Source organism: Sylvia atricapilla, chromosome Z, assembly GCF_009819655.1.
Source record: "Sylvia atricapilla isolate bSylAtr1 chromosome Z, bSylAtr1.pri, whole genome shotgun sequence".
Classification (NCBI taxonomy): domain Eukaryota; kingdom Metazoa; phylum Chordata; class Aves; order Passeriformes; family Sylviidae; genus Sylvia; species Sylvia atricapilla.
In genome coordinates this window covers 75,524,477-75,536,529 of record NC_089174.1, presented here as the reverse complement: position 1 = coordinate 75,536,529, position 12,053 = coordinate 75,524,477, and the positions used below count along the sequence as shown (strand labels likewise).

Genomic DNA, 12,053 nt, shown 5'->3' with positions numbered 1-12,053 from the left:
CCATTCCCAGTCATCACTGTTGGAAATAAGAAAACTGGGGTGTATTCACCCTTTTTCCATTCTGATGTGGCCATTGGGGTCTTACTAAATTGTTTGGACTGGTGAATTTGATATCTGAGATTTAGTTTCATTTGTATGTGAATAAGTATGTAGAAAATAATATAAATTGTTGTAATATATTTAGGTATGAATAAGGAAAAGATTTTTTTGTGTGTGTGTGTGATTCAGTTTCCTATTTAGTTTCCTTTATTTCTTTCAGTATCATTTTATGGTGATAGCTATGTGGAGCTGAACATGGCAGAAGCATCCCCTCAGACATCCTTACAGTTGCAATTTCGAACAAGCAAGCCACAGGGACTGCTTCTTCTTGCAGCTGGGAAGACTGATTATTGTTTACTGGAGCTACGTTCAGGATATGTGCAAGTATGCTTTATAGCTGTAGCTAAAAAATAAGTGTAGCCTGTACTGCTCAGAGTTTTTCTTAAGGCTGTTATCTATAACAAGATATCTAAACAAGTTTCTGTTTAAAGAAATTGATCAGTCATTTAATATAATTGATAATTTCAATTTATGACTTTTATTTCTTACAGTTATATCTCTACAGCCTTTGAGATCACTAGATCTCAAGATCATTGTGTTCAAAGCATGAGATTCCGTAAAGGCAAAATTTAAAATTTGATGATGATAGTGTTAGTATCACAGAAAGTGCTTCAATCTGAGGAATTGTTTTTCTGCAAGGTAAGGGTTTGAAAGATCACTTTCAGTTGGGCTCTCAGGAGCGGTAGTTCCTAGCAGAACTGCAGAGGGGTCCATTCCTGCTTCTGCAGTTATTCAAACATTTGTGATGGCAAGTAAACCTACATACAATTTTAGTAGGATTTTATTTTTTTGTAAATTATATGCTTGGTATTAAAATATATGAAAATGAGTGTATTAACTGTAAATTAATGGATGATTGTGAAAAATATGACTTTGGATTTTGATAGTTAAAATTTTGTCTCTTGCAGCTGAGAATTAACTTTGGTGTGGGAGAACAAGTACTGCATTCTCAACAGAGATCTCAGCTGAATGATTTGGCTTGGCACCTGGTTGAACTACATCACGAACAAGATAATGTTACGTTGGTAATTGATAAACATGATAGAACTAGTGCAAAAATGCCTGGAATTCTTTATGAATTAAACATTGATTATGGATTCTACATAGGTGGTACTGGTAAACTTAATGTTCCCTACCCTTTTGGAGCGCTACCCAGTTTCCGAGGATGTATTGATGGCGTGTCATTCAATCAGTTAGACATTCTGAGGCCTCTGAGACCTTCTCCTGGCTTCAAAAACATCCATGAAGTTTCAGTGGGGTGCAGTGATGAATTCTTTGCAGGTGAAGAAGAACCCATTAGTTTCTTCAGTTCCAGGTCCTATATTTCTTTCCCATCATGGAATGTGGACAACGAGGGAATCTTTGAGTATACTTTACAAACCTCGGCTGCATCTGGCTTGCTGCTTTACCACCCTGGGCAAGCGGGAGATTTCATTGCCATGGAAATGGAAGATGGTTTAATTAAAGCGTATGTTGGAAAGCATAAACGTAGAACTCATCTTTCTTCTCGTAGGTCAGTCAATGATAGTCATTGGCACTACATCAAACTGAAATTTACTGCAGAATATTTGCAGCTAACCTTGGATGAAGAAACTGTGAAAAAGTCATTACCTCCCCAGAGTAAGCTGTCACTTCTGAAGGGATCCTTCTTTGTAGGTGGTGTAGATGACAGCATACGATCAGAAGTGGTTAAGTTAATCTCAGGATCTGGGAAGTATGCCAGAGGAGGATCCTTCAAAGGCTGCTTAAGGAACCTGAAAGCCAACTCAGAAAAGAAATCTCTGAAGAATGTTCTAGTAACAAAGGACATTTCAGCTGGATGTGAAATGCAGAGTTCTTTTAAAACAAATCTTTCTTTAGAGATGGTTGTTAAGAACCCTCCTGTGAAAGCAGCTCCTATGTTTGCCATTTCCCATGAAAGCTCTATTTCTCTGGGCAAGGAAAACAAAAACCACCTTTTAGTTCTGAGTAACTTGAATGTGCTTGAGGGTGAACAGGCTTCACTTGAACCGAAGCATATTAAAGTTAACTTAGACTTTCAGAAATTAGGAATTAATCAGTCACAAATTCTTTTTGATATAAAGGAACCACCCTCTCATGGACACTTGAAACTGAATGTTGAACCATTGCAGGAGATAAATACGTTTACTGTGCAGGATGTGTGGCAAGGGAAGATTCTATATGTCCATGATGGCTCTGAGGACAGTCATGATTATTTTAATTTCTCCATTTCTATCAGCAGTGAGAAGATTGTGCCACCATATTTGGAAGGAAATGAGCAGTATATGTTTAGCATTACTGTTACTCCAGTAAATGATGCACCTGAGATCATACTTCCTGAGGGAAACTTGCTTCTTATCTTAGAGAACTCAAAGAAACGTTTGACTAATGACCTCATAAAAGTTCTAGATAGAGATACGGATTCTGTGGGTCTCAGACTTTCAGTGCTTGGAAATCTGAATGCAGATGCAGGATTTTTAGAAAATTCAAAGCATCCTGGAAAAGCTATCACTGCTTTTTCTAATGAAGATTTAAACAAAGGCACTGTTTTCTTTGTCCACACAGGTGTCAAGAACTCAAGGATTGTTCTCAGGGCAAGTGATGGTGAGAAGATGAGCAACACTGTTGTTTTACGTGTCATGGCAGTTCCTTTGGATTACAGAGTTGTCAACAATTCAGGAATAAATCTCCTCCAAGGTGTTACAGCTCTTATAAGACCTAGGCATCTGGCCGTTGAAACAAATGCAGTCCTCCAGGAACTGGAGATATGGTACGAGATCACAGAGCCACCTCACTTTGGTCAGGTCCAAAGGCAGCATTCAAGGGGGGTGTGGAAGCAAGTCAGCTCTTTTTCTCAGCGTTCTCTTCAGCGCAGCCGTGTGAGATACTGTAGCACTTTTAAAGATGTTCAGCTAGAAAACATTATGGACCAATTTAAGTTCAAAGTTAGCATAGGAAACAGAATCAGTGAAGAGCACACATTTCCAATCAAAGTGAAATGGTTAAGATACAGTCTCTTGAAACATGCTCCTCTAGAAATTGAAAAATCAGAAAAGAAGTACTTGAATTCTGGTAATCTTCTTGCTGTGATTGCAGATCTAGAGATACCTGAAGATGAGGTTCATTTCAAACTTCTGTCCCTACCAAGGAATGGACAGATATTGCTTAATGATGAGCCTTTGAAAAAAGATTCCATCTTTAGCCAAAAAGATGTTACTGATCAAAAAGTGGCATATGAATTAATCCAGTATCATGCAGACTATGATTCATTTAGATTTTTCATTTCTACAAAGTATCTGAATTCAAATTTCTATGACTTTGAAATCTACATCAAATCAGACCTCAGAAACATTATTTTGACTAACAATGGCCTTAATGTTACTGAAGGGGAAGGAGAATTAATAACAAGCATGCAATTGTTTGTGCAAACACCAGATAATAAAACTTTCCTATACGAAGTTATACAGTTTCCTAAGCATGGGAAATTAAAACTTAATAATTTTTCTGGTTCGTTTGAGACTAAAGGCAATCTTAAAACTTTCACTAATAAAGATATAACTAATAAGTACCTTATGTATGTGCATGATGATTCTGAGACCATGTTTGATGAATTTCTTGTCAGAGCTTTCAGCAAAGAGTCAGGAAAGGGGACGAACTTTGATCCAGAAGTAGAACCTTTGTCAATAGAAATTAGATTCTGTATTTCTGTCCAGCTAAAGAATGATGAAAAGCCAGTTCGTGTGATTGATAAGATATTTGACATAGTAAGGAAAGGGCAGCGATTATTAACTCTGGCAGATCTTTGCTGTCATGATCCTGATTCTGATTTTGATGATGGACAGTTGCTATATACTAGACGTGGTATTTCCAATGGCGACTTGGTGCTAACAAATGACACTTTGCATAGACTTTACCAATTTAAACAAGTGGACCTTGAGCAAAAGCAAGTCCTGTTTATACACCATGGTGCAGATTTTGGGCGTTTTGTGCTTTTTGTGACAGATGGCAAGCACTATACTTCCTTGCTTCTCGAAGTTAATGCTACCGATCCTTATGTTAGGTTGGTGAATAATACAGGATTGTTGGTTCAAAAAGGGAAAGAAGAAACTCTTTCAACAGCTAACCTAAGTGCTACTACAAACCAAGACATAAGAAATGATCATGAGCTTACATATGAAATACTCTCTTTCCCAAAATATGGAAGAATATATGTGAATAATTTATTAATGGATTCCTTTACTCAGCTTGATCTGATAAAGGGGCACGTGACCTACAGACATGATGACAGCAGCAACCTTACAGACACATTTCACTTTACAGTCCATGCTGGAGATGTCCATCTGGATGCTGGACTACAGATTCGCGTATATTTGGAAAGTCAGCAGCAGCCACCAAGGATTGTGAACAAAAACAATCTCTTGGTTGAAGAAGGAAAACCAGTTAAAATCAGTAAAGGAAAACTGCAAGTAGGTTAACCATGTTGTCCATTCCTCCAATATTGTAGCAAGTTTTCCTCTCTCTTTTTAGCCATTGCAGTGTCTTTAGTTTGTGTCTTGTCTTCTTTAACTCCTTTTGATTACCACTAATATGATTGTATTCTGGGTGCTTAGTTCAGGAGAGACTGACACTAGCAAGTTTCCAGTTTTAGGAAGGAAAACAGATTATGTTAAAGAAAAAGACTTCCCATAGTCTTTGACTCTGTTACATATTGGTGCTTAAGAAAATTTCCGTATGGGGAAATGTATATGCATGTATATATTTGTTATATTTGTTTTATATTTGTACTCCATGTAATATTCTTAATTGAGCTCATGGGAAATGCTAAGGAAGAAAGGGTTTTGTTTGATTTTATTTGGAGCTAGCCCAGTTAAAATTGTTTGCGAATTACATCCAAAATTTTGAAAAACAAGTCACAAACCTGAGGCTGTTTTTGTTTGATAATTATTTCCCGCCCAATTTTGCATGTAGCCTTCCAGTAACCACCACCAGAGGGCTCTGGCTGCATGTTGCTGGAATCCTGAATACCTTGTTTCAGGCAGGGATCTGTAGCTGTGAGGCCAGTAGTTAATTATGCAGTACGTTCCTTTTCAAAACTTACAAAACGGCTCCCAAGCCACTTTTATTTAACATGTGTCTGCTTAAAGTATTGTATTGTTTTGTGAACTGTGTAATCCAACTAAGAAGTGCCAGTTTAGTATTTTAGTTAGGTAGACAATCAGAGAATTATAAGTAAAAAATTCAGGCGAGAATTACAGAATTTGTCCCACTTCCATTTGAATAATTTTGGGATATGTTCTTAAATTTAAGGTTGTTCATGAAAATAGTTCTCCATCTGAGATTGTGTACACAGTAAGACAACTTCCAGTACATGGATATATTCGGAAGTTTTCCTCAGAAGAGAGTTATCTCAGTTCTGACCAGAGGTCAGCTTTGAGCTTCACACAGCAAGACATCGACGAGGGCAAAGTTCAGTATGTGCAGACAGTTTCTGACCAACTAGATGACCATTTTTTTCTGGATGTGACCAATGGTGTCAGAACAGTGACTGGAATAGAGATCTCTGTAGACATCATCCCCAAAATGATTCCATTGGAAGTACAGAACTTTACAGTATTTGAAGGAGGCTCAAAAGCCCTGGTGGAAGACTATCTAAAAATTTCTAGTAGACACTTTGCAGGACTCACCTGTGAATTCATATTAACTGAGCAGCCAAAACATGGGTATGTTGAAAACTCTCGTGTTCCTGGAATAAAGTTAGCCACGTTTACCAGAAAACAGGTAATGCCTTTAGATCTTCTTAGATGTAGTCTTGATTAATTATTTGCTTTGCTGAAAGCTGTAGGATTTTGTGGGAGGTGGTGAGATACATGAGTTTGAGCTTTATTGTTGCCTTGAGTTGAAGATCTTTCTGCTGTTTCTAACTGGTCATTTGGAGTGAGGAGGGAGGCTGCATTGTTGTAGTGAACCACATCACTTCCTTGATGGCACTGTTGACAGAGACTAATGTGCTCTAGCCACAGTAGACTGATGGGCCACTCACATTCAGGCAGGGTTTAGGTACTCTGGAAATGTGAGACCGTGGGAACATTTTGAAAAGACCAGAGGAAATGGTATGTAGATTGAACAAGTAGAAAAATGGGAAAAAAGTAATTTTTTATCTAATTTCTTTGCTCGCTGACAGCCACTATATGCACAACTTGCAAATTTTCAGTCATTTAACTCTAAGAAACAAAATTGTAGGTCATCATCTACTAACACTGTGTTTAGTTTATAGATTCCAGGAAGCATTGTTAAATATAGTGGGGTTGGATTTCCATTTTTTCTTCAGGCAGAAGGGATAATACCAAGACTGGCAAGATATTCTGACTAGAGGAATGGACAGATGAACAGTAAAATTTACTGTTGTGAATAGAGCAAAGATAGAGGAACAATCTGATATTACAGCATAAATAAAGTTCTTGAAGTCATAAAATGTTCATGCAATAAATATGGAGAGCTATGAGTAGGATATTTTTCAATGTGACATTTATTTTCTTCTAGCCTCTTTAGTTCTTCAGCTTGTTATATTTTTCAGGTGGAACAAGAATTAATTTACTATGTTCATGATGACAGTGAAGAACGGATGGACAGTTTTACGGTGATAGTAAATAACACGGAGTTGTGGAAACAAAGTTTTCCCCAAACTGTGTTTGTAACTGTTACTGCAGTAAATGATGAAGCTCCTATTGTAAAAGTAAACAAAGTTTTTCAGGTATGTTCAAATGCCAACATTTTGAAGTGTTGAAATTAATTCCTTTAGTTCTGATGCTATTTAATGCAACTTCATTAACAGATTATAGGTTTGTATCTGGTAGGATAGTCATTAGAAAAACTAATGCTAATGAAAGGAGTCAGCATGTAGATTATTTTATGTAGGAAGATTTTAAACATGGAGAACTCTTTTCGCCGTTATATAAGGTTTATCAAGAAGGTTGAATGAGCATTCTTTTAATCTTAAGGTTACATGAAATCTCTTGGACTGATGTAGGGCTTGTGAGGATGGATGGCTTGCACCTGGATGGTTGTTATGGTTTTGTGTTTGCTGTGGTGCCTTGGGGGCTGTTAACGAACATGTAACTGGAAAAGTACCAAAAATAGTGATGACAAGAATGCCAGCTTTTCACTATTGTATTTGCACAGCCTTCCGACCCTGTGCCTCTTGCCGTGAAGTGCACGCAAGGGTCAGACCTGCTGAAGTACATTCTGCTGCCTGCTCCTGTCCAGATGTGCCAGTGGGATGGACAAGAGAGAATTTATGTGTTTCTTACACAAAACACAAGTGTTTCTCTTTTCAGAAGTAGCAAATAATATAATGCAATCTGTGAAAATCTAGGGTCATCAAAATATTAGTCCAATCATTGAAGCTATTACTGTGTGATACTGTGAGCTAAGAAAAAACATGTTTATTTTTTTCTAACTGCTGTCCCCCTAGAAAATCCTGAAGATAATTTTTAAGTTGTTGTCTGATGCTACCTTTAGCTCCTAATAGCCATAGCTGGTTATTTTTAATCTACTGAATTTTAACAGGTTATCTACCATTATGGAAGTGACTACTGCCACTTTAGTTTCAGGGTGTTTTCAGATTGATTAATTAATTTGTTTGTTTGTGGTATTTAAACTAGGACATATTTTTATAGTACTTGTTTTTGTTATGATAGCACTCAATAATCAGAACCATTTTAGTAAAGACACTGTGCCCAAAAAGCCCCCATGTGTAAGGACTTCCAATCTGGTGAGTAAAAACAAATTAAGTGGCTCTGAAAATCACGGTGAAGTGAACATGGGTCAGCTAATGAGCCTGTGGTAACAGTAAACCAGCTGGAAGACATCAAGTGAAGGTATTTAGGAATCTGCTTGAAAGAAACTAAGCAGGGTATTTTGAGGCTGCAGTCATTCCCTGTGCTCTGTGATGCGGTTCATGAATGGGTGGTACCTAAACATGCGTTCAATTTTATGTAGTGTATTGGAGAGGGAGAGTGTATTACTGTAAAGATGATTGTAACCTTGTATATTTAGCCTTTTCATGTGAGATAATACATAATTTTTTAACTAGCTGTAGTGGTAGTATTGCACAACTTCACAGTGACAGCAGATAATCTGCAGATGCTCACAATAGAAGAAATCCTGCCCTGTGCAGAGACTGCTGGTAGAAGGGCAGACTGCCTTCACAAACATTTGGGTGGCACAGAGCAGAATATTCCCTGGTTGAACTAATTACAGTGATACTCTACAGACATCAGCACAGCATGCAGTAATCTTTGTCTAGTCACAGAGAGGAGAGCACAATGTTCAGTCAAGATTTTCTGGGTTTCTGTTCTGGTGCATTGCTGGCATTAAACTGTTGGCATTGAACTGAACATGGAATTGCAGTCTATTAACAGAACTAAGGCTGTACAGTGCACTGCAATGCAGCTTATGGATTTTTCTAAAAATATCTGTGAATCTAGGCTTCCCAAGAGCAGGGATAACAAAGCTTCACCTACCCAGATTGGTCCTCTCTACTGGGAAGGGAGTCTGTATGCTATAACTAGGATGCTGCCTGTGGTTTAGCTAGTCATGTACAAGCTATTGTTGAAAAATCAGATTTGTATTTGTTGTGAGTAGCTACCAGTATGTACACATATGGTGGATTCACGTGCAGTCTAAAACAGATCAGTCAGGTTAGCTGCTGGGAGCAATACACTCAGATTATTCTTCCCCAAATCAAACTTGCACATCAACAGTAGATGGAAGAAAATGCGTTTTTGTAGTCCTGCTAAATACTGAGATGAGATCGGCATTCCTGTGTAGGGCAATGGTAGCTGGCCCCATGTTCTAGCCAGTTTGTGCTCTTCAAGAACGTTGCTAGTGGTAGATACTGAATAATAGACAATGTTGCTTTTAAAAACTCAGTTGCTCTTTTATCTATTTTGAAAGGTTGGAAGTAGACAAAGTATAAAATGAATGACTAGTACTGTGAAGACTGAAGTCCAGTAGAACTGCTTGAGTTGACTGAAGTTTAGGACCTCAGAAATTTTAGAGGTCACAGTTTAAAGAGTCAGAAAGAAATGCTAAATGTTTTAAAAAATAGGCTGGGGTATGGCATCTGCTGCTGAGAAGTAGCTTATGTGAAGAGGTGCATTATGTGGCCAGTGATGTTGGCGCAGGCATATGGAAGATAATTTTGACCTTTGTCATGGGCTTCTCTCCAAATGCAAGAAGCTGTTGGGTGTGGGAACACATGCTGAATGGGTCTAGCGCTAGCTTCCTCACTTCAGAGACATCTATACCTTCTTCAAACAGCCTTGTCTGTTGCTATCAATGCACCATAGCATTGTTCAGGGTGACAGACATCCAGCCATTTTGGGACTTTTTCTCTGGTTTTCCTCTAGGAAGTATTTTAGATACAATTTCAATTTAGATAAAGCAATTTAGATACAATTACAATACAAGTTGACGTGTCGAAATAAATGGGTATCAATACTATGAAATGTCTGTATCCTCCTGTTGCCACAAGAGGGCTATATTTTCCTGGAATTAGGTTTTATAAAAATTCCACAAATTTAAACTAAGTATTTTTGTTGTTTTCTTTAAATTGCTCTCTCAAGTGTTAAAATGTGAATACAGAGTGTCTGGTGGGGTATGTGGCATGCTCAGTTGATACTGATGAGCTGAATCCTGTAAGTAGAGCAGAATAAATTATTTCACATCAGCAAGGTCATTAACCTTTTTTTGGACTATGCCTGTGAAATATGCTAGGCACGTGAAAAATCAGTGTTATGCTACATCCTGGAAGTTCAGATACAGTTTTCATGGTGCTCTTCAAGGAGATTTTGATCTCAGCTATGAAAAATAAGATGTTTGTACGATTCTTGCTGTGTTCTCAGTGTTTGCTTCCCTACCCTACGGTTCTTTTCAGCTCTTAGATCTCCTTTCATTCCTCAAGGATCATGTTGCAGGCCATGTATAGTACTTAAAAAGCATTAAGTGGTTCTCTGCTGGGACAACATAATTAAATACTGATGTTACAGAAAAACCACTTTTTTTCTATAATTAGAAATTTTAATTCTTTGTTCCTTTAGTAAGAAAAATAATTTGAAAGTTAGTGAGTTATTTGTCACAACACATGTCCATTATAATTTGTTATATTTTTGCATATTCTGTATGTGGTCTTTTATTTTCTTCATAGAATAATCTATGCAAGTGCTACTGAGACAAATTAAAAGGTCTCAGTACAAAACATGTGACTGATGTGCTTATTGGTGCCACTCACTGAGTCACCCTGTGCTGTTAGTTGTCATTCTGGTCATAAGTGTTATTCTTTATCAGAATTTAATACTACCAATTACATTATTAGCAAATGTAACGCAAAATGTTTATTTCAGGGCAGAAAATAACTATTTGCTAGTTGAAAGGTATTCTCTGTTAAGAACTTACTTTTCAAACTTCTTCTGATTAGGAAAAAAATGAACTTCATTTTTGTATCTTTTTTTCCATGGCATATATTTTGCTACACAATGTAGAATGAAATCTTTCCTCTATTGAAGTGTGGTGGCACAAATTTCAGTCTCTTAAAAGTTTTCCTTTCGTGGTTCATGTTAAAAAGTAGAAGTAATAAATACTTAGTGACTTGTGATTGCTGATTTTAGTCTTTGGCAGAGATAAAATGCTCTTTGTTAAAGGTAATTTGTCCTCTTCAACCATTTGGTGTGATGTTACTACCAGATATTTACTAAGTATTCTACGATCCTAGGAAGACAAGAAGGAATGATGCAGTGTGTGTTTTGAAGCTCAAGCTGAGATATTGAAAGGTTTAGGCTCTTAAGATTTTATGCTATGTTATAAATTGTGCATGGAAATAATAATTTATATTGATGTAGTGAATTTTTTAAGAATTTGACTTCATGTTCAGATAAATATGTATTGTTCTTTACTAGCACTTTTGTCTGTACTTCCAAATATATCCAGCAGAGATGAAGAACAGAATAGGCTGTTGCTTATTCTTTCCAAACAAGAAATTATCCAGTCAGCTAGGGATCCAGTCAGAGAACAGTCTTTTCTGCTTGAAATGAGGGATCTTAATTAGTCCCAATTCCCCCTCCATGTGCGGGTACACCTCCCACTAGACCAGGCTGCTTGAAGCCTTATACAGCCTGGCATTGAACATTGCCAGGGTTGGGCAGTCCACAACCTCCCTGGGCAACCTGTTCCAGTATCTCACTGCTCTCACAGTAAAGAATTTCATCTTCATATCTAGCTAAATTTCTCCTCTTTAGTGTGTACCCATTCATCCATGCCCTGTCACTCCAATTCCTGTCAGAGAATCCCTCTCCAGCTTCCCTGTAGCCCCTTTCAGATACTGGAAGGTGTCTGTGAGGTCCCCATGCAACCTTCTTTTCTCCAGGCTGCACAGCCCCCATTTTCTCAGCTTCACTTCCTGGAAGAGGTGCTCCAGTCCTTTTATCAATCTCATGGCTCTCCTCTGCAATTAGACATAGAATGTGCTCCAGATTCAGATTTACTAGAAGTAAATAATGGGTTTTGTACCATCTTTCTAGAAACTAGTTAACTGTTTTTCTGGGATCATAACCTTGCAAAATGGTAGGCATCTTTTGGAGGCATTGGTTGTTTCATCTCCCACTGGACTGAGCATCTCTGGGTCTTTTAATGTGCTAAGAAAGGGCCTTTAGTGCATTTTGCTAGAAGAAAATAGTGCAGCTACAAGAAGTGTTTTCCATTTGTATTAGAGTTTGTGCTGTCCCCAGATTCTTTTTCTTTTATCTTTTCTGCTGGTGAAAGTGGAGCATATTCAATGCCTTACCTGCTGTGAAATACATGACACTAATATTCATGTGTGTGTGTTGGAAAGCAGCTCCTTGACTCAGTTATCATAACACAATTTTGTTATGTTTCTAAGAGTTTGTATAGTGCTTGAC

At 37.6% G+C, this 12,053-nt stretch overlaps 1 protein-coding gene across 1 annotated transcript in view; it reads left to right on the top strand.

The window, feature by feature from the left end:
- Positions 1-274: 274 nt before the first annotated feature.
- LOC136373589 (chondroitin sulfate proteoglycan 4-like) overlaps positions 275-12,053 on the top strand; it is a 28,831-nt gene continuing 17,052 nt past the window's right edge. The window contains exons 1-4 of the mRNA XM_066338507.1: positions 275-423; positions 1,008-4,565; positions 5,407-5,877; positions 6,674-6,850. Coding sequence (XP_066194604.1) covers positions 295-423; positions 1,008-4,565; positions 5,407-5,877; positions 6,674-6,850 — 4,335 coding nt within the window. The 5' untranslated portion in view covers positions 275-294. The remainder of the gene's footprint in view (positions 424-1,007; positions 4,566-5,406; positions 5,878-6,673; positions 6,851-12,053) is intronic.